The 22,920-nt window shown below is 37.8% G+C and overlaps 1 protein-coding gene across 2 annotated transcripts in view; it reads right to left on the bottom strand.

The window, feature by feature from the left end:
• CAPZA2 (capping actin protein of muscle Z-line subunit alpha 2) overlaps window positions 1-22,920 on the bottom strand; it is a 45,249-nt gene continuing 22,329 nt past the window's right edge. Inside the window, exons 2-10 of one of the 2 annotated variants that reach the window (XM_073328154.1) lie at window positions 19,685-19,748; window positions 16,751-16,802; window positions 15,391-15,454; window positions 14,523-14,729; window positions 12,228-12,307; window positions 7,717-7,795; window positions 5,573-5,644; window positions 2,455-2,517; window positions 1-977 (exon numbers count right to left, since the gene is read on the bottom strand). In XM_073328154.1, coding sequence (XP_073184255.1) covers window positions 837-977; window positions 2,455-2,517; window positions 5,573-5,644; window positions 7,717-7,795; window positions 12,228-12,307; window positions 14,523-14,729; window positions 15,391-15,454; window positions 16,751-16,802; window positions 19,685-19,748 — 822 coding nt within the window. In that variant the 3' untranslated portion in view covers window positions 1-836. The remainder of the gene's footprint in view (window positions 978-2,454; window positions 2,518-5,572; window positions 5,645-7,716; window positions 7,796-12,227; window positions 12,308-14,522; window positions 14,730-15,390; window positions 15,455-16,750; window positions 16,803-19,684; window positions 19,749-22,920) is intronic. The other variant, XM_073328155.1, reaches the window with a different exon arrangement.

The raw sequence follows: 22,920 nt of genomic DNA, 5'->3' as shown, positions 1-22,920 counted from the left end.
TAAATAGAAAATCTGCATTTTAATGTCACATTGAATTTTAGTACATTTCAATCCAAGAAAAAAAAAAACAGAGACATGGTAATGAGTACAGGATTATATATTACAATATGCCTTGTTATATTACATTTGTGGCTGTATGATAAAAATAACTCTGGCAGATGGAATCTGAACTCATTAAGTAACTGTCAGGAATAAAGCATTAAATGCATTTCTGAAATAAGTACTTTATTTAATTTCAAAATCTTCAAACAGCATAAGACCGTGGCCTTGTTTAAAAAAGTTAACACTGAGCCAGCTGAATAAGTATTTTGAAAGGTTTTAAGATACTTAAAATAGACAATGCTTTCCCCAATCTTGCATCCAATGAAGGGCTGGATGATTTCTACAGCAGCACAGATGGCTAAATCCATCATGAGCCTTGAACTAGAAATGTACACTACTGAAATCTTCAAGGAATCCAGCAAATTTCAGAAGTTGCTCACTTCATATGAAAGCAAGAGAGTTATTGTATGCAAAAATATTTTTTAAACCGTTCTTAATTTTAAATGGAAATCTAAAGGCATGGTCTTTTCATTATAAAAAAAGTAAAGGAACAACAGAAACTCTAGAGGAAGGTTTTCAGCTATATTGATTTTGCGACCCTCTGAGAAAAAGGAAACAAACTGAAAAAAAACCAAACAAAAAAAGGTTCATTCGTTAAGCTTTGTGCTCTAACCAAAGTACTTACAGTGATTTTTCAATGGCAAAAGCCCATGCTGACTGGGTGACAACAGTTCCAAATACTTTTTATTTGAAAAGAAAGAACACTAAAATTATCCAGTCATGCAATGTTTTTCTTAAGCATTCTGCATCTCTTTTCCAATCTTGTAGCTAAGGATCTTGTTCCAGTCAATCTTAGTGCGGGTAACTGGCAATTGTCGACGTAAGGCCTTGAAAGTAGTGTCTGACATAGTTTGATAATTCTCACTGATAGCAGTCTGTTAAACAGAGCAAAGAGTTAGAATTATTCAAAACAAAACTACACTGGAAAAAAGAAAATAACTGAAACAGTGGCATACGTATACAGATAATTCAAATAATCACAGGATAATGTGTAACCTGTTGCCTCCTGTTCTTAAGTCTTACTAAAATTATGCAGTCTAAAAAAATTAAGATCACACATGTTTTCAGTAAGCTGTCAAATGGGAGCCCAAACTCTGTCTTGGTTTTGAAAGTTAAATATAGGTTTTGAGAGCTAACAGCATTACCATAGACCATAACCTTTCACTTTTTTCCCCCCCTATGGGGGTGATCAGTTTGCACATACACTACATTTAGGGTCAGTAGAATTAAAAAATTCAAACTGATAATATCAATGTATATTTTAAAGCATTTTTAAAAAGTTGATTTAAATTTTCAGTTGTAGGAAATTAATGACAGCAGATGCTGAGATTCAAAAAATTAAAGCTTTATAACTGTTAAACAAATTGCTTACATCACATCAAAAATATGCCAAGTAAATATCTTTAAATCAAACTCAAATTCTCAAGCAGCATTATTCTTCCTTTGCCTCGCAGTAAATTTTGATTATTGATGGAAATATTTGTTTGTGAAATCAATGCTTAATGATAAAAATCCAATCATTCCAAGACTAAATACGTGTAAGCACTACAAGTAACACTTTTAGTCATCTGAATTTAAAGTGTACAGTGTTATTTTGCTAAAAAGCACAAGTGGGATATAATTTCGTGCCTGAAAGTGATCCCTTAGATCAAAAGTTTAATGAACATGGAACTCAAATTTCCACAAATGGCTCCTAGAACAGTTATATTTTGCAAACTCTATAAACCTCATCCATTTGAAATACTTGTCTTATTCAAATAAGGTGAGGTTCTGATTTGCTTAGATGGAAATTTCCACCAAAATGTGAACTTCTTGCTCTGGTGAAATATTATCTACATATCAAGATGTGTCCATCCAATCAGAGTATTTAACTGTGGACTTGCCTTTCATAAGAGGTTGTGCACTTCTGAAATGAAATAATGTGGATTACACTTGTGCCTAGAAACTCTAGTGAAACTCAGCGTCCCACTGTGCTATACTGACAAAAAAATCTGCCCTCAAAAAGCTCACAGTCTAATTTAAAACAAGACGCAACAAGTAGGTGGAACAACCAGAAGGACTGGGAGCAGGAAATGCGGGTAACAGAGAAGTTTTAGTTCTGCACTCTAGCTATCAGCACAATTAGACTGTCTTGACTCTGTTTCTTAAAGTTATAAAATGAACGGTATTATAGCAATAATCCTTAAAATTGAAATGAAATACCAAAACTGCATTCACTTACAAAAGCCAGTTTTCCTACTTCAGTAATATTACATGAGTTTTCGTACTCAGTCTAAGTGTACACAATATTAGGTGAAATTACACATTGTTTTACATATGAGTAATAGATTTTGGATGTTTCAGAAGTCATACCTGATACTCATTTTCTGCAGCCTCTACAATTTTTATAAATTCCTTTGCTGTTTGGGCTTCGTTCTAGGGAAGAAAGGATTTGTTTTCAAATTAAGTAACTCTAAAATGTAACAACCCTAAAAAAGCTGTCAGTGAATTATACTTCTCCTGCAATTATAAGATGCTTAAAGTAGCCTCCAATAGCCAGAAAGTCTATAATAGATTAATTGGGCTTTCATAACAAGTGTTATTCAGTTCAAGCCTCAATCTGAAAAACTTTGTGCTTCCTAAAGCCTGAGTAACTCCATTTTCTCTTTGGTACTATATTTTGAATGCCTGAGTTATGCCTTGGTGCTGCATATCTCTATAGTCCTTAAGTATAAACTAAGCTCATTACTGGAAAGAGGAAAAACTAGTGAATCTTAAGAAAATTTGCAGCAGTATCACTGTCTAGTTACTTGTGGGCAAGTCACTATAGAACCATTTATGGAAGCCACGGCTATTAAATACCTGTGGGCAAGAGAATATAGAGCCATTTAAACAGCTAAGGATAGTACATACCAAAACAAGCAGATCTCATTGAGCCCTTCTCCAGTTATTTTTGCCAAAATTATTGGCAAAGACTAATAACAATAACAAGACTGTAGAGAGATGCATTTGAAAGTACTCGTACTATAACATATTTGATTATTCAACAGAAGTGAAAAATAAGTCTCTAAAAATATTGTAAAACAAGGGTGTTAAAATGTTTAATCTTTACCATAAAACTCAGTTTACACAGGGCAACCTTAAGAATATGAACAATTGATCAGAGCTCCAAGAGGATTTCCAGCAAGAGGCTACTGCTGAGCTGAGCTGAGAAATAAGGGATACTGGAACTTGGGGGTCTAGCTTGCACATTTTTAGGAGACTCGGAGATAAGGGTGCATCTGGAGCAGGGCATCCTAATGCCAACATTTTTAGATAGACTAGCAGAGCGCCTTGGCCAAGAGTCCCATCCTAAAAGAATGGGTAATCCTCTCTCCTTGTCTTCTACCAGTCAGAATTTGACCTTATGGGAAATAAATTAAGCTAACTCCTTGAGGGGTATGCCTAGAAGGTGGTAGCCTCCAGATCTGCAAGAGGAGCTGCTTCCACAGAGATGGGAGTTGTCTTCAGCAGTGGAGCTATAAAAAGGTTCCTGGAAATTACAGAGGAGGAAGAGGGGGAGACCAGTGGAGGTGGTGCCCACTTAGTGAAAAAGAAGAGGCCTGAATCCTGCAGAGAGGCAAGGAAGAGAGACCTCATATGCTCTATTGAGTCAGGCAATCTTTCCTGGACTAACAGCTTCTGCTCAGCTTCCAGAAAAAAAGGCCATGTATGTTGGGAGGGCTGAGAGACACTGAATGAATCCCCTACTGATTTGGCATACTTATTCATATCTGTCTTTAGCAAGGGAGCTTTGAAATTATTCATTTCAGGTCTGCTGTTGCTGGTAGGAAGCTGCTGCTCAGCCACATGGTGAAGAAAAGGAGGGGGCCCAACAGCTAAGGCACTTTTCCTGCTCTCTCCAAGAGGACAGTGGGCTTTGCCTGTGTTGTCTTCTATGCCTTGTATGCCTGAAGTCTAAATATGCCTGAAGAGGACACATTTTGTTGCCCTTCTCCCTGTTAAGAGCAAGGAAGGCAGGCTGTTTGAGGAAGTGATAAACACCAAATCTCTTGGTCCAGATTGGTCCTTCAGTATCTGACTGATATGGCAGGACAGGACCCACTGTTGGAACAGTCCCCTCAGTCTCCACTGAAGCAACTGTCAGATGAAAAGAGCATAAGTAAGGATGTTTGGTCCCTTTACTTGACTCAGAAATAATTTCCATGTCTACAACTTCTGAAATTTTATCATTTAGCACCACACTTCCCCACTCTGTATGCTGTTATTGTGACTGGAAAGCCAGCGAGCCTTGCTTTTTTTTTTAAAAATATATATTTATTTTAATTCGCAAAGTTTTGTTAAATCCAGTTTGGCACTCAGAGCCCAGTTCTTCATCAGCATGTCATGATCATCTGAGATGCTTTCAAAATGTACTTTTTCCATTCCCTTCCGCTAATTTAATTTCATTGACAAGTTTATTAATGGACACTCCAAGCACTAAATATGTTTATTCACTTCCTCATGCCTTCTACCAGTCATGGTATTTTATTATTAAGAGCAATTATTAGTTCATTCTGCACTCAGACAGCACCAGTCCCTATAGTGAACAGGCCTTAGGATGCAACTGTTTCCACACAAATGGTTATTTTTAGGCATCTCCTCCCTAATGCACCATAATCATCTCTATCAAAAAGGGACAGCTAAGAAGAAATAAGGCCTGTATCCAGCAGGCGTGGAGCCTCTCAGCTGCAGAATATGTGAAATTTTGTCTCTGTCCCCTGAAATGGATTTAAATGTCCATGAAATCAAAGGCCTGATATCACTGGTTACAGATAGCTTGAACTAGTATAGCCTAACACTAGTTATGGAATTCTCCCCTAACACACTGCTATTTTTAGAGCCTTCATCTTCTCCTAAGCAAATGCTGCCAATTGTGTGGCAATACTTGGGAGGGGAAGGAGAGTGTGTTCAGCAGGTACTACAGACCAAACTCATTGCACATTCAAAATATAATTCCATAAGCCACACAGCCACCTAAAATTAACAGTTTACCAAGAGTTAGAGTAAGTGCAGATAAATAATAATAAGTGCAGACAGTTTAAACTAACTATAATCTCACAACTAAAATTAATCTGTCTTGTTTCTTTAAAAGTCACAAGCAAAAAAAGTCATGCAGCAAATTCAAATTACAGTACTCTGGAGGACTTCACAGAACACAGAAGACATCTATACCTAAATGTACACGCAATGTAAAAATATTAGCTAGCTACTTGCATGTACAATTTTATTCACGTATTTCTAAATGGTGAAAGTATCTTATGTCAGAATGTCTAACCAGCACTGTTGTGTAGAATACAAGAAAAAACACTTGCAGTGTAGAATACAAAGGCCAGAACTCACGCTGAGCATCAAAAGTCTTAACAGTGTCATATTAAATAATACATCCAAAACCTATACCAAAAATGTGTCACTTAAACAGATAATGAGATCTTGTAAAAAGATAACTTACAGACACTGTTAATGAATCTTGTACGTCTTTATGGCTCACTAGCTGAACATTACCATCTTCATAATAGTGAACCTATGCAAAAATAAAATAATATTACAGTACGACAGATAGTGAATCAGCATGGTGGTAAAATGCCAACATTAGTCAATATGTAAACACACTTTCCTGGGGAAAGGGCGGGAGCTACTGGTGGTGCATTTTCACTGAAATGCAGAGTTATACTTGAAGTGCTCAGCATTTATGTGCTCAGAGTAGCACTTTTCGTGTCTAGGAATTTCTTTTGCAATTAACAGTTCATTTTATCCAAGCTACTTGCGGTAGCAGGAAGGTGTCGTTCTTCAGGAGACTTTTTGGAAGCTACTCAAGTAGCGAGGATTGACTTTGTTCAAGGAGAGTTTTGGCAAAGCTTCAGACTGCAGTGTATTGCTGTCCTCCTTGCTCACCCAGACTTTTTGCTGGAGGCAGTGTGACATCTTGTATTAAGCAAGCCCAGGTGATCTTTCTAAAAAGAATTCCCTCCTGCACAATAATATTCGGAACCTAACTAGGAGACAAAGCAGAATATGTTTTGAAACTCTTGATCTCTCCCCACAACGGTTTACTGTACTCCGCCCCCCCCCGCCCTCAATTTACAGTCCTACCAGTCTTAGTCTTAGATTCTTTAAAGGTATTAAAACTAATCTTGATAAAGTCAATGAGTTAAAAACTGGAGTGATTTGAAGACACTGAAAATGTAGGATTATAATGCTGAACACTGGTTTCTATGTGGAGGATTTAAACACCAATGGGAAATTAAAGAGGTACTTAGATGTAAGGTTATTCACAGCAAATGACATGGTATTGAAGAGGAATGGATATCGTTACAATTTAAACTGGAATCTTTGGAAAATGCTAAGGATAAAAGGATTGTGGCCTTTAATGCCAGAATCAAAAGGAAATTATGATGCACATGCACTTGCAACTGAAACTGAGAGAAAGGTCTTGGAACTGAGCCTCGAGACAGAAAATTAGGATTTTTTTGTTTGTGTTTGTTTTTACACTTGTGGCCCTAGAGTTCATTGATAAAAAAATGGGCAACTGAACTGTAAATTGTACCTAATAAATGGTGGGATATGCCCATCCATGTTTACCTTTCTAATCACTTTCACAGAGGAACATCAATGGCACTGTATCAATATAAATGCTACTTCCAAAATGAAACAGAGGAGGAGAATTTTTTTTTTTTTAAGGGTAAGAGGACATCTGTTTACCAGTTGTGGCAAAAATAACTGACACCATTCATTCACAGCTGAATTTACAGAGAAGGAAATCAATTCTATTTTTTACCCCTCTAAACAGATGAAAAAGGTGCCATTCATTATCAGAAAATGAGCATTTGATACAGTTGAAGAAACATTTATTGAAAAAAAGACAGACTCTGCCCATGATGCACAGCAAAATCATAAAACACAGGCATTAGGATTCCTCTAGTAGAGGCTCCAACAATCACTCTTTTGGGAAAGAGTTTCTGCCTTCCCATAGGGACTGGTAAGGACGTACGTTAGTGATTTCTAATGTATATATGTACTCATTACTTTGGCTGATCTTGTAATAAGTCTGGTACGGTATTCAAGGAAATGTTTGACTTTTTTGATAGTGTAAATGCCGATTCTTAATCCTTTTTTAGAAAGTGTTTCCATTTGCATTGTAGAAGCAACATACAACTTTTGGAACAAGGAGTATATTCCTCTAATCCTATGCCTTCAAGAGAAAATAGCCTAAAGCTGCATCCAGCCTTCTTTGACGAGACACCAACCCTTTTGATTCAGGAGGCAAGAGAGCCAACAAAAAAAACCCCCAAACCAAAAACCCAGAACAAAAAACCCAACCCCCTGCTCCACAACACACAAAATGAGATGAGTCTCCAAAGCCCTCCATCATCCATTTTTACTATATATATATGAATGCATGAATGACTATTTACAGACAGAATTAATGCCAGTTTATTTTAAAATACCGCAGAATGATTAATTAAATGTGTATTTGTTCCATTTTTTCTTGTACCACAATTATTATTGTTGCTACATCACCATGAGATTCCCGTGGTTAAAAAAAAACCTAGAGACCTACTATACGCTGAAGTATACAATTTATGATAAGCCTACCTGAATTTTCAAGATGCCAGCCACCTGAGTGGTTGAAGGGGTAATTGCAAACTTCCATTCTGACCTCCAACGGCCATTCCTTAAAAATAAAAACAGCAGCTATAAATAAGGCAGGGAAAATAATTTGAATAAAATGTTGAATTTCAAACACCTAGTTTTGCACTACTAATGACACACTTGGATTTAATTTGAAATCACTAAGGGAGGTAGTATGGGAAACACGCAATACTCTTACAAAAGAAAATCACTCATGGTTTTAAGACACAAACAGTTGAGAAAAACTGGGACTCTGTAGAAACACTTATTGCTGCTTTTGGATACGAAGCATGATTTTTTATTCATACAGCCATTCTAACAGGAACTTTTTCTTGGTCTCTAAAAATGTTCCTCATTATTAATTATTTGTCAATTGGGCATGTGTAGCTGAGTACTGTTTAGAGCAAAGGAAGACTCTATTACTGGAAATCTCCAGTAACAGTCACCTTTTTGCAGCTCACTAGCTTTAGAATCTGCATTTTTATTTAAAAAAATACCAAAACACCCATGAATCACTACAATGTTAACTGTAGCTAAGGCTTTGGACTGCTCTGACAGAAATATAAAGCTCCAGAACCGTAGGCACTCCTTCCATTACAAAGGAATGCAATAGTCTTCCCAAACCACTCAAGGGGAGATTGTATCTTTCCAGATGTCAGAAATACAGGTAGGCTACATTTCAAACTTTGCCTCCCTGCAAGGCATACATTTCTGAAAAGGTTAGTGGATCATTCTGTCAGGGAGGAAAAAAAAGCTATATTAGGACAGCCACAATTTCTACTCTGTGCATGTTTAAGAAACAAACAGTTTGGGTACAGCATAAACTCACTTTCCACAAGAAGATTAGCTACAGATTTTATTCCCTTTCAGAAGGTAACAATACAGAGACCAAAAAACAGTTTAAGATGACCAAATAATTAATCCACACAAATTGATGAAGAAATGCTCCACTGAATGTATTTCAGATGACAAGTTAATGTCCAAATCCATGATACCTTAGGCTATAATTTCAGAACTCAAAGTCCAAGCAAGGTAGGGTTTGATAGGTACTTAGCTATCTTTGGGTGGGGTGGAGAGCATAAGGTTCTGCAGAAGCTGTTGGTTCAGTGTTGAGTCACTAGTTTCCCAGCTAGGCTGCTAAATGGCACTGAAATGCTACAAGTGCCATAACACTGAGGTCCTGACATCTTGCAGCTACAAGAAGTGCCAAAGGATCAGTTATAAACAGATGTTAACCACAGTGCCCTAACTAAACTCTAATTTGTGTTACTACATTCTGCATACCTAATATTCTTCTTGTTTCAATGTGAAGAACATATTCTTCACTTCCTGAACAGTTACAGGATGGTAACTAGTATTCTGCAGGTTGTTAAATGATTGCAATATTTCACTCGAGCAGAGCCTACATTTTAGTGAAAAAGTAAGTCATTTCAATGGTTTGTAAAGTCCTTTGTCATCCTTCAGTGTAAACGGCATTATCATAATTTAAGTTATAAACATTACTGTGTAATCATTGCTGAACCAAGGATTTCTAGAAGCTTGTTACACACATACCAAAGGCTTTCAACTGCTTTTTAAAATGATTTTATGCAATGTGTCTTTACTAATCTATTTTATTTACTAGCTGTCAGCTGTTTTCCAACAGAATTTTCCATTGGAAAATTTCCATTGACAAAAATTAAAACGCATTTCACAGGAATATGTCAATTTCATTGGCTCTTGGACTAGGCAGGTCTGCCTGTTTTTCTGCCAGCTTGGCTGCTATGCAGCTGGGAGAGCCTGGTAACTCAGGCTCTGAAAACCTCTAGTTTCCCTGATCTACAGCAGGAAGCACAGCAGCCCTTGAAGCCCCAGCGCAAACCATATGACTATCAGGGTTTCCAGGCTTCCAGCTTCTCAGTAGCCTGAGTTCTGGGCAGCTTAGTGAGCCTTGTCAATTTTGTTTGTATTGTGTATCCATTTCTCCTTTTAAGAGAAAAGCCTCAAACAGCCATTTGGAATCTTAATGTTACTTATATTTTTGGACTAAAAGGAGTATTATGTCAATATATTCTAACCAAAGATACATTAAGATCAAATTAATTCACATTTATAAGCTAGTAAGCATAAGTCAGAACATTTTATCAGCTCTGCTGGTTAAATGAACAGACTTCAAGGCATTATATTGCACCAAATCATCTCACTGGCTGATACAGATGCATACTGGAATAATTATGCATATCTAATGTCGGCTTCCTGAACTAATGACGTAAGACCTCTTTTTGTAGATGGGAATGGAAAGATGTGCATGCATATCGTGTTACCAAAGAGGGCATAGCACAAGAGATAGAGAAATAGTGTTCTCTAACAATTACATCCACTAACGGTGGAACACCTTAAAAATAATAGCAGACCATTGCACGCAACTCAGACCCAACTCCTTCTGAAGCTATCCAGAAGTTCACTTCCAATGCTGCAAAACAGTCTTCACACAATTGTGTGTGATTTAATTTTAGTTATTAACCAGATAAACTTTTACAGAGCAAAAAGGAGGAATCCAAAGAAATCCAACTTACACCAGATTTTGGCTTACTGTTTGCCAAAATCTGGTGGGTAAAGGCCTAGTGCATGTGACTATTTAGAGAAAATGAGTTAAAATGCTGGCATTTTCCATTCTTTGCCAGTCACATCCACTATGGGACCTCATCCTGAAGAGTAAACAAATTAACAGGAGGGAACACACACAGACAGAAAATATATTGTGTGTGTTTTATATATATATACACACACATACACACACACACTAAAAAGCCACATAAGGAAAAGTTAATCATTTTTAATTCTGCTTTTTTGAGGAAATTATACAAGATTCCACTCTTGGGTCTCTCATCTTCATAGCATGACAGAGGTTGGAAATTCCCTGGCTTCTCAGACTTTAGGCCCTCTAAGGTTTAGTCATGAGGCTTGAGCACCTATATCTATAGCAACAAATGTGCTACTCTGATGGGAAAACTTCCAGGGAGTTGTACATAAGAATTAAAAAGCCTCTGACACTGATGGGAAAAATATCTGCTTTGAGTTTGTTTCTCTCTTAAATCTTTCCTACTGTGAAAATAAAGTAATAGTAACTGATGACATTTTGCATCATCTCAAGTGTTTTGCTTGAGTTTCTGAAACATACTCTTCTCATTCTCGTTTGGTGTACTCTTTTGGAGAAGTTAAAGCTAATGGATTTTTCACTTTTTGTATAGCTCCTTCATTGGGGGAGGTGGGGGGGGGAGGAAGAGGGGGAGGAAGCTGGTTTTCCCTTTACCTGGAGAAACAAATTCCTGGAAAGTTTTAAGAGCTGGAGAATTTGAAAGACTGATGAAGTTTCTTAGCCACCACAGCTTGTCCTTTTGACACATGTTGCTCTACGATAGACTCCGATCTGGCCAAGAGGACTCATGAAGAAAAAGTCCTAACAAGACATTTCTCCTTATTTCTAAAAAAAAGCTCTCTGTATTACTGCTAGCAAAAACTCTCTCAAGAAGCTTGGATACAGATTTCCAGAAGTCATGGCTTGTCTTGCTCCCTTCCCCTCCCAATTTCCCACTTTTTCATGAACAAAACTGACCGGGGGGTGGGGGCGGGAGAGAGACGGGACGGGACACAGAACTGTGTTTTGCCTGGCAGTATATGGCTGGACTCTGGGAGGGTTTTTTGATCACTGATCAGGTTCACTGATTATTCTTCCCTTTGCCTCGTGAGGAATTGGTGGTGAATGACTCATGACCAAGGAGCTGTTGGGTGAAGCACAGGCTAAATATTACTACTGAAAGAATCCTGCTCATCTCCCTTCTGACAAAAAGGAACCATTAGTACCTCTGGGGTAACTGAGGCCTTAGCTATTGATAGTTTAAAGGAAAAATGCCAAGTGGGTGGAAATTAGTGAGCCCACATCCTACAGTAGGCTTCCAATCCCCACTGATTGCCTAAGTGAACCTAAGATACTCCTACGTCTGTGAAAGGACTGCTTCTGGGACTGGCTAGGAGAAATAGAAAGTGAAACAGTCTCCTTTGACATTTCTTCCTCTGCCAATGGAAAATAGCCGTAAATTTCCTGGTCCTCAATTTGCTTTTCTTTGTTGACATCTTACAGCTAAGAGAAAAGGACAGTCTTAAAGCTAAAAATAAGTGGCTGAAACAGTGGTCAAGGAAGAAAAAATGCAAGTAAGAAAAATCACTGGAAAGTCCAGGCAAAAGAGTGGCTGGGAATTTCCCAAATGCTCTGCAAAATAACATATCAGTAGCCTGCCATTTTGCTTCTTTTAGCAGCAAAGCTTTTTGCATAGCTCCTTATAGAAGCTTCTAAGTCACATAAAACAGATCTGGAACGTCTTCCCATCAAAAGAGGTGCACTATCCGATACTGAGGATGAGTGGATATGATTGTGATAGATAGAGTTACTTAAATATAGTGAAATATAACAAATACAGGATCAGTTAAGAACTTACCAAAAATTTTTTGCTTGGAACTGATGGCTCTCCATGCATGCAATAATGGTTTGCTGTCCATCAACTGTTTTACCATATACCTTAATTGCAAATGAAAAAGTAAAGTCATGCCAAGTTTTGAATGAATTCCTTAACCAAATTATAAGTACCCTGTGCAAGACAGATTTTTAAAAAGATATTTAGCTCTTGTATTGTACTATACTTCAGTGACATTACACTACAGAATTTTATTTTTATAACCACTTTCCATTATTTCTATGTATAAACAAAAGCAGTCAATAAATTAGCTTTAAACCATGTCTTGAGTGCTTGTATGATTTACAAAGGAGGAAAATTTAAGGACTCAGTATTTGGAAAATCATTAGACCTGGTCAAACTAAAATTTAGATGCTGCAGTACATAAAACTTTCAGATTAGCAACAAACTAGATATGTCTCAGCAACTAGGGATTTTAACCATGTAACTATGAGTGGTCATATGAGCGAGTCTTCACGAACAGTGCAACAATGGCTGGGTTTCAGACTATTCTTCGTCTAACTGGATATTTTAACTTTTAACTAGGGGAGAGGAAAACAGAGCAGTTAGACACCAAATGTACAACAGCAAGGTATATATTTGTTTCAGTATGTCTATGCCTCAGTATTTTGTCCACTGCAAACAATGGTACAAAAGAAAAAAAAGAAGATCTAAAAATCTAAGGAAATGGAATTGTAAAGCACATAGCATGACTGATATCAGAATCAAGTGCTAGTCTGATCCACAACGAAGAAAGGTTGTATTTTTATGACGCTACCATTACCCACTTTTGCTTTTAAATGCTGAGGATGGGGCAAAGTGCTTTCTCTCCTTTATCTTGCCATGCTATACCCAAAACTTTGTATTGTGTCTCCAAAGCAGCCCAAAAAAAGGCTATGAGTACACTTCATGTATCTTAAAGCAACACACCAAAGACCAGATTTATTCATACCAGTCTACAAGAGGCATTAAATATTAAACCTAAAACCTTATCCCCACCCCCCCAAAAAAAGTGTTAACTCCTCTTCACTTTGCTTACAGATTGATGACTGCAGCCATAGTAACTTGGCCTACCCCCAGCAGGTTTGTAGAAACTGCACTTCCAAACTGAATCTTTCCCTTATTGTTTGCAGTGGTGCTGTAGCCATGTTGGTCCCAGGATATGAGACAAAAGATGGGTGAGCTTGAAAGCTTGTCTCTCTCACCAAACAGAAGTTGATCCAATAAAAGATATTACCTCACCCACGTTGTCTTTCTAAAATCTTCTATTGGACCAATTTCTGTTGGGGAGAGACAAGCTTTTGAGCTTACAAACCTTGTCTCTTTCCCTTATCTCTAACTCCACTCAGAGTTCACTTAGTTACAGTGAAACGTCAATCCCGGTTTACTCACCCCCATAATTATCTGTTTTCTTACCAACAACACATTCTCTAGAGAAGATATAGCAAATCAATGTTCATTAAAATTTATGGTACTTCAGAGTCTAGTTCCTTCATGTTTGGAACCTTACAGATGTAGAACTGATGAAGAGAAGGGACTGTTGCTGCAGAACTGCCTACATTTTATAGAGACTCACTGGTGCTGAAGAGTTCTCTCCCCGTTCCCCAACTCTCCAAGACTGCACATCCAAATTACATTTAGCTATGATTTCAAATTGGCCTTTTCTTCCAGTTGAGATTAAGAGTTTAATTGCAGGTGTAAATAAGAGTAAAAATAAGTCACCATGCAAAATTCAGACTAGATTTTAAATAGCTCCTCAAGGCAGAGACTTTGTCTTCATGAACAATGCTTAAAATGTTCTCAACAATTCAAGTAATAATGTTAATATGATTTAGAAAAACAAATATAATCAATCAATAACATTATCAAACATTAGCCAGACAGGTATCTCCGCCGTCACAAGCAGAACAGGATTTGGGACTACTCTAAATTCTCACACATTTTGATCTTGGAGCAATACAAGAGATACCACTGAGTCTCAAGAGGCTAGTGAGTAGCTAATGCTGCACAATCAATACCCCCAGAAGTTTCAGGAGCATGTTGTTGGGGTCAAGGAGAGAAAGAAAATATATGATCGTAGATGGTGCAGAGTGGTGAGTAATGAGAACACTAAAACCGAAGACATTCCCACCTGTCAATTTAAGGACATGTCTGTACTAGACTTTACTTTGTGTTTACATTGTCTTGTATTTCAGGTACCAATATTCTCCTGCAGACAAAAATATAAGCAGACAAGGGAGACTTCAATCCCCCATCATTTCATAGCTGTATAGTACTTACTGTGCAGACACCACTGGGGTAGTGTTCTTTCACATAGGCTCTCATTGCAGTTTCTACTGAATTTCTCCAGGACTCAACCGCATTTTCAGCTTCATGTGGCCTAGGATCAGTAGCCTCCTTTCTTAAGTGATCAAATTTAAAAGCTATCTTGTTTTTTGGATCCAAAAATTTTCCATTGCCCAAATCACCGTGTTCTGTTATCAATACCTGCATTACAAAGTTGTAGTTGTAACCTACTTTTATTTTATTTAAAATATTTCTTTTTCACACAGAGTTTGGTCTTGACATCATTACACCATTCAGTACTGTGTAACCCCACCGAACAAAGGGAAAAGACTAAACTGTGCCAAGGTGAGGCTCATCCAAATCTCATGCTTTAAAAACATAAGATGTGAACTAAGTTCATGCACAGCAGCGGCAAAGAGGGGGGATGTAACAGATATTAAACAGCAGCAAACCTTGAGTTCTCATCTAGTTTACCCCCACATTGTAGTAAATGCAGAATTCATACATTAAATGGCGGTCTTCCAGTGTCCATGAAATTAGTGCATAATAATATTTCAAATTCTATATTACATTAATCTAATTTTTAAAAGATAGGGGTTTTTTTCCGTTCATGATGTAACTATAGGGCAGAGTTAAGATTGTTTAGGTGACTTCACTCTGCATCTTACAGGATTAGAGACCATGTGTCCCCCACTGCTTATATTGTAGCTCTTTATGGTTTACATTATAAACAGGTTATTAACTTGGAATATTACCCAATGCATATTTTTGCAAGAAAAGAAAAGAAAAAGTTCTAATATCATAGCATGCTCCTTAAACTTTAAGAAACCTGTTATGACTTAATATTTCACTGTATCCATACCTGTTCATCATAACCTTCAATTTTCACTGGAGTAAACTGATCCAGATTGTACTGTGCAAATGCACTAAAAGAAAAAAAAATGCATATCAAGTTTACCACACCACCTGTTTTGCAATAAACTTCTATACTATAGCACAGTAAAGACATTTTACAGAATAGTGTACTAGTTTAGTATGCTGAAGTGCCCAGGATATATATGCTGACACAAAGCGGGCGTACACAAAAAAAAAGTGTGCAGAATCCAAGAAGTCTATTCCAAATGAGAATGAAAATTTCTGTCCTCTAAGGTGGAATCTATTTTTGAAGTAATTTTTAATATATAGTGTTGCTATATATACAGAAAGCTTTTAGCATAGAGGGCATGACTATTAACCATTCAAAAATCTTGACAGGGTTAACCAACAGTTTAGAGATATAGTGCTGCCTAACAGAAGGAGCACTGAGATTCAGGAGACCTAGGTTCTATTCAGCCACTTCCCTGCTAGGTGACCTTCGACAAGTCACTTTGCCACTATGTGCTTCAGTTTCCCCATCTGTAAAATAGGGATCACACTCATCTCCTTTCTAGAGCTTTGAGACCTATAGATGAAGAGAGCTAGGTATTATCAGAATGCAAGAGCTGAAACCTTTTGAGTAAAAATCTCCAAATTTATGGAGATAAGTATAAGTTCACTAGATGTGGTCCATGGCACGGGAAAATAAAGTAAGAGTCTACTTATCCCTCCCCCTCCATCATCACCCCCCATTCCACCATCTTTGGGAACTTATATTTACGCATAATTTTTCATCCAAGAGTCCCAAATAGGCTCAAACTTACAATTTACTTTGTAGTGATAACTTTGCCAACCACTTCAACACTATACAACTTTTTATGACAAGAAGTGAAGAATACCTCTAACTGAAACTGGAAGGGGATTTGTAGATAAGCATGATGTAAGTTACCCAAATAAATATATATAAACACCCCTGCAAAAAAGTGCTCTGGAATCGTTAGTGAACACAAGATACAGGACTGCTTACGCTTTATCCAAAGAGACAGCACTTATAGGAGCACTGCTCTCTTTAGAAAACTGCTCCAATGTGGTTTCTATATTCAAAGGGCTGATTCAGTATTGACAGAGCACAGATGACAGAGCCATCAACACTACTTCTGTAACGCCCGAGTTTCCCTTGGACATCTCCAATACAACTATTGACCAACGCTAACTATTTAGTTTATTAGCTCTGATGAACACACAGACAGAGTTACAAGTGCAGAAATTAACAAGTCAGATCACTGTGATCACTTGTTGGTAACAAAACTTTAATAGAATGTGAAAGACAAAGTGTTTAGATGCTAAGCGTAGAATGTGATACTTACTGGGCTGCTCCTTCCCTAAGAAGATTATCATTATTAAGCAGCAGCCGAACATCTGAAAGAAAATATTTAAGTCTTAAAACTATTTTCAAGATGTTAGAAGAATACTTATTTTAATTAGCCCACAAAATAATTTTAATGTACATAGTATTAAATGTAACTTATTCCCCAAGAAAATGGGGGGGGGGGGTGGAAAGGGTGGAAGTAGATAGTAAACCTGTTAAATAATAGATACTTCACCATCATGACTGCACAGTAATTGGATGCAAGACAGATGACTAAAATGGATTCTCCCAGCAAGTAGGTAAGCAGATATAAGTAGGGCCCTACCAAATTCACGGCCACAAAAAAAGCATCATGGACCATGAAATCTGGCCTTGTGTGTGCTTTTATCCTATATTATATAGATTTCACGGGAGGAGACCAGCATTTCTCAAATTGGGGGTCCTGACCAAAAAGGGAGTTTCAGGAGGGTCACAAGGTTATCTTGTAGGTTGCGGGGGGCGGGGTGTCACGGTATTGCCACCCTTACTTCTGCACTGCCTTTACAGCTCGGTGGCCGGAGAGCAGTGGCTGCTGCTGGCTGGGTGCCCAGCTCTGCAGGCAGTAGCGCAGAAGTAAGGTTGGCAATACCATGGCATGGCATGCCATCCTTACTTCTGTGCTGCTGGCAGTGGTTCTGCCTTCAGAGCTGGGCTCCTGGCCAGCAGCCACTGCTTTCCAGCTGCCCAGCTCTGAAGGCAGCACCGCCACCAGCAACAGCACAGAAGTAAGGGTATGGCAACCCCTGCTACAATAACCTTGAAACTCCTCCACAACTCCTTTTTTGGGTCAGGACCCCTACAATTACAACACCATGAAATTTCAGATTTAAAGAGCTGAAATTATTAAATTTATGATTTTTAAAATCCTGTGACCGTGAAATTGACCAAAATAGACCATGAATTTGGTAGACCCCCTAGATATAAGCCATACTATACAAGAGGCATGATCAACAATCTAGGAAACTGTGCCGGATTAGCCACAAGAGCGGTGTAATGGCTCCACTTGTCTACAGACAAGTGTTCAAGATTACTAAAGATCGTACAGCAGCCTAGCCATAGACTCTAAGTACAGTTTTTGACAGTGGTGATTAGTGTTGTATACATAGTTAATTTTAATTTATTGTATTTTCCCTGCCCCTATTCCAAACTCCTAGACGACTTTGCTAACCTGAACATATATTTCAATCCAGATTTCAAATCCGCAGGTGGATCAGAAACTGAATTGCAAGTAACTTCTTACATTCTTAAATATTAAGAATTATTTTCAGACACAGAAAATCTACACTCCTATGACAGTAAAATCCTAACCTGATAAATCACCACTTTGTGGATGCTTTCACGTGAAATACCTATATGCAAAGTTAATCACAAAACTGTTCAGTACAGAATACATTAAAATGTAAAAGGCTGGTTATAGGGTTAAAATTGAAAATAAAACCTAATATACGCTCCCACCTGCAAATCTGAAATTCAGATTTTCATTTAAAAGAACAATTTAAAATATTTCCTCACCTGAATGACTAATGTTACTATTATGCCACCTAACCCTGAATATTCTTTCCTCTCACCCAAATATTTATAAGGACCAAAATGATCAGATTATCAGAAACTGATACCTAGAATAGGAGATGGAATCTTTGTGTACTTAAATTACCAAAATTATTTAACAGACTTTGGAATTAGTTTTTCCACTGTACATTAAAATTTTGGTTGGTGTATAGTGTCTGAAGGAGAGCCCTCTCAACCATGGCTCAAAGCAGGGTTTTTCTATAAACATTCGCAAATTCATGAGGCTTGTGGGAAGGAGAAGGTAAAATATGGGAGATTTATCCACATGGAAAACCCCAAGTTTTATACCTAAAAAGTAAGTTTAACTTTTTAAATGACAACAGGGGGCTGCTTGTTCCTGTCTCCTGTTCCTTTCATTACTCTTCTATGTCTCCATCTTTATGTACCATCTTGGTTACATCCACACCTCCCACCTATACCATCATGTATAACTGTCCTTTCAATGCCGGCCTTCTACCCTCCTCTGTTCCGTACCCTCAATATCATACTCTCCCAGATCTTGCCCTCTTCCATACCCCCACACACCTCCCAATACACCCGCCGCCACACACTCCCTTTTAGGCTGTTCCCTTATGTACTCCCCTGCCTCCTTCCTCTATATCCCCAACATCTCCTGTACTCTATCACCATACCTTGGGCACTCATGCCTCAGAGCCATCTCATTCCAAAATAGAAAAATACAGCTCAATATCACTCCTCCAGGATCCCCACCCCCACCCATTTCACCTTCCCCCCAACCCTAAAACTATTGATTCATTACATTTCCCTTTGATCTCACAGCCTCCCACTCCATACCTTCCCCCCTGCAGCTTATCCCCACAACAACAGTATTAATGAAGTGTAAAAAAATATCAGCACAAGGTCAGTTTAACATTTATTCATAAACATTTTCACTTTAAACACTGCATTTTATATACTTAAACTCAACCAGCTCTTAAAACCTCCCCCCACCTGCCTCCAACTAACCACACCCAATATACAACAAGGTATTTTTAAGCAAGGTCAAAAAAACCTGGAGTGTCTAGCCTCGGTATATATCAAAGCATGAGCAGTTAACTGAAGTATCCTTCTTTTCATCAGATCAAACGCTATTAGCAGTTGTCAGTATTGCAGAATTGGCAATGGTGGCAAAGCAAGGTCTCATCCCCACAAAGCAGCGACTGAAGATAAACAGCATGAAATGGCAGAGAAGGGTGAAAAAACAAAAACAATGAACACCTAATCTCTGATAGCTTATTTAAAGTTATTAAACACACACACACACACTCTATCTGAAATGCATTAACAAGTTAGATCCAGAGCAGGGAAGCACAAAGATACTCACCATTGAACACCTCATTAAATTCCCCAGGAGGAGCATGAATGATGAACTTCGCTGCTATGTGCACCTTAGATAAAATAAAAAGTATATTCTTATATAACTCTACAGCAAAGGAAATAAAAATATGTAAATATCAAGACTTCCAAAACTCAGTGTCCATCCATGCAAAACAAATCAGTTCTACTTTGTATGGTTTTAACGTCTAAAATATAAAGTCCTCCAAATCCCACTATTCAATACAATCCACATTCCCAAAACTATTTTTGTCTCTGAATATACCAGGAACAGGGACAAGGAGTTGTTTCTAAGCATAGGGGACAACATGGATGGAGGCTATCATATGCAACACAGAGGAGGAGAGAAGGGATACAATAAGTAACAAGACCCAAGTTGTAGAGCTTGCAATTCATAATATAATTTGCAATCACTATAATGTCCCTTTGTAATGCCAAGGCAGGGGAAATAGCTCTCTCTCTAATAGAATCAGGCCTCTACACTGGAAGCTGTCTATGGAAAGGGCCGTCTTTTGTCTGTACAAAACCTAACAGAGAGGGGTATGTGTTTCATTTTATAGTATTAAACTGAAGTGGAAGTTTCGTACTTGTTTCTTTAATTACCAGAATTTCAGATTTTTTTTTCTAGGAAGAAACTTCACACTTAAAGCTCATCTATGCCAAAACAGACAAAACCAAGACCTCATTAACATCATTACTGTAAGACCACCAGAAACTCAAACAGAAAATTGCGCCTGTGCTATGTGCGCTATAGAGTACTGCTTTCCAATATACTGAATTTTCACAAATCAAGAAAGCTGAAATGCTTCAGACTATATTCCATCAGGGTTTGCAGATTCAAGTCAATAGGCCTGATCCTTGCAGGTCACTTAAATGTTTTTTTTGAAGATCCCATCTAAACACAAGCTTAGGAGCTTACAGCTGTGTCTACACCACAGACTTCTACCAGTTATTGACAGCTGTATAAGAGGTATGATCTAGAGCAGCAGTTCTCAAACTGTGGGTCAGGACCCCAAAGTGGGTCGCAAGTTCATTTTAATGGGGTTGCCAGGGCTGGCATTAGACTTGCTGGGGCCCAGGGCAGAAAGCCAAAGTCCAAGTCTTGCCATGAGGGGCTGAAGCCGAAGCTTGTGTTCCCACGGGGCTTGGGCTTCAGTCCCACACTTTGGGCTTGAGCTTTTTGCCCTGGGCCCCAGTGAGTCTAATGCCAGCCTTGCCAAAGCCTACGCCCCACTACATGGGGCTAAAGCCCAAGCCTGAGCAGCTTAGCAGTTCATGGAGCCCCCTGTGGCATAGGGTCATGTAGTAATTTTTGTTGTTAGAGGAGGATGGGGAGTGGGCTAACAGTGCAGTGAAGTTTGAGAACCACTGATATAGAGCCCTGTAGTGGGACTGGGATCCTGCTCCCATAGTAGCAAAAAAATGTACTTTGTTGCAGGTGGGATTGGGTGGGCAAAAAACCAACCAAACAAACAAAAAACACAAAAAACAGACTGCAGTAATTTGTGGGAAAACATTAAATCTCTCACCAATTTGTCAATAATAGAATTTCAGCAATGTACAGCAAATTTTCCTTTGTTTTTTAAAGGTTTTAATACAAAGGTTTTAATACTTAAATTGAAGCAAGGGTAGAAAGAGATTTGGTGTCTACTATAACATAAGTTAACGTATTTTTTTTTACACGGTTTACGCAAGATTTGTTTTATTCTTTTAGTGGTAAAAATTGTCTGAATTCTGTTTATATATTTTATATAACATATTAACTGACTGGGTTTTTAGTAGTATGGGGAAAAATCTGTCTCTTGTGGAATCTAAAGTTTTTTGCAGGTGGGAGCACGATAAAAATGCAAGAAACAATGTAGGAGCGGGTGGTAGTGAGTCTTGTGGGACAGGAGAGGGATTAAAAAAAAAAGTCCTGCACAGGACTCTAGTGTGATTCCTGACACAGCTATGAGAGCAGAAGCCCCTCGTATATGTGCAGTTATACTGGCATATCTGTTATGTTTGTGTCGGTTTTATTGCACTGGTATAAAGCACAGTTTTGCCAGTATAGTATACTAATATTCTTTCATCAGTAAAGCACTTCTAGTTTCAATATAACCAAGCTCCTATTTTTCAAAAATTTGGGTTGTATAGATGTGAAAAAATGTCACAATAACTTAGTTCACTGAAAGTGTAAGCTTGTTAATACTGAAGCAATTTTGTTTTGATATGATGAGTTGATTCTACTAAGAGCATTTATTTAAAAATAAAAATAGTGTTGGCTCCTGATGCTGCAAAGCACATGAGTCCGATTTACATCAATGGAACTATTCAAAATTACAAACCTGCTTAAAGGGTCTAATCCTGCAACCACTTTTTAGGCCACTTCACCCCAATCTGTACTCATACTGCAATTTCTTAGTTTTTAAAGATATGACAGTCTTCATACAAAACAAAGCTGACATCGAGTGGCTCAACTGATGACTTATGCTGTTTTAGCCATTTTATTAAGAGCAGCTGCACTAATTCAATCCCTGTCTCCAATCCACTAATCCAGGACAAGGCCAACTCTTCAAGGATCTGATATTCTCTCTCACTTGTGTCCAGGATTAATCTCTCACAAACAATGGTATGAAATATAACACACAGATTGCCAATCCTTGAAAAAGCTGAGTTGTTTCATAGCATTAAAGAAAACACTGATTTATTCAAAAGCCTAGTGAAAGCTTGAGTTTATGTTTACCTGGAAGTGGCTTTTTAGAATAACTTAATGCTTTGTACTATTTTAAGCCTAAAGTTAGCAAGATGTATGCTATAACACGGATAATACTTTCTAATTTCAATTCTTCATTACCAGAATAATGGATTCTATAGTTTGTCAGAGGTCAATAAACAGGTACATTACTGAAAAGAACTAGTTTTATCATTACTAAAGAGAAATTTTCAGTACTAATTATACCTTCTTCCCAGAATTGAATGGTCCTTTTTATTCTTTCCAGGACAGATGGTGCTCCCTTATTTGGTGCAAGGGTTTTACTGAGGAATACTGACTAGTTTTCTAGTATCAAATTTTTTGTTTTGTTTTGTGGAGTACAGAAAGTCTTAGAAAAAGTCTGAAAATAGGCTATCAAACCTTCCATAACAGCCACCCATTCAAGAACAGAATAATTTTATAAACAGGTATTTAAGAAAAATATACCAAATCATTAACTTATGGTAATATCTTAGAAAACTAAGTATTTA

Source organism: Lepidochelys kempii, chromosome 1 (assembly GCF_965140265.1).
Source record: "Lepidochelys kempii isolate rLepKem1 chromosome 1, rLepKem1.hap2, whole genome shotgun sequence".
Classification (NCBI taxonomy): Eukaryota; Metazoa; Chordata; order Testudines; family Cheloniidae; genus Lepidochelys; species Lepidochelys kempii.
This window is presented reverse-complemented; position numbering and strand designations above follow the sequence as displayed.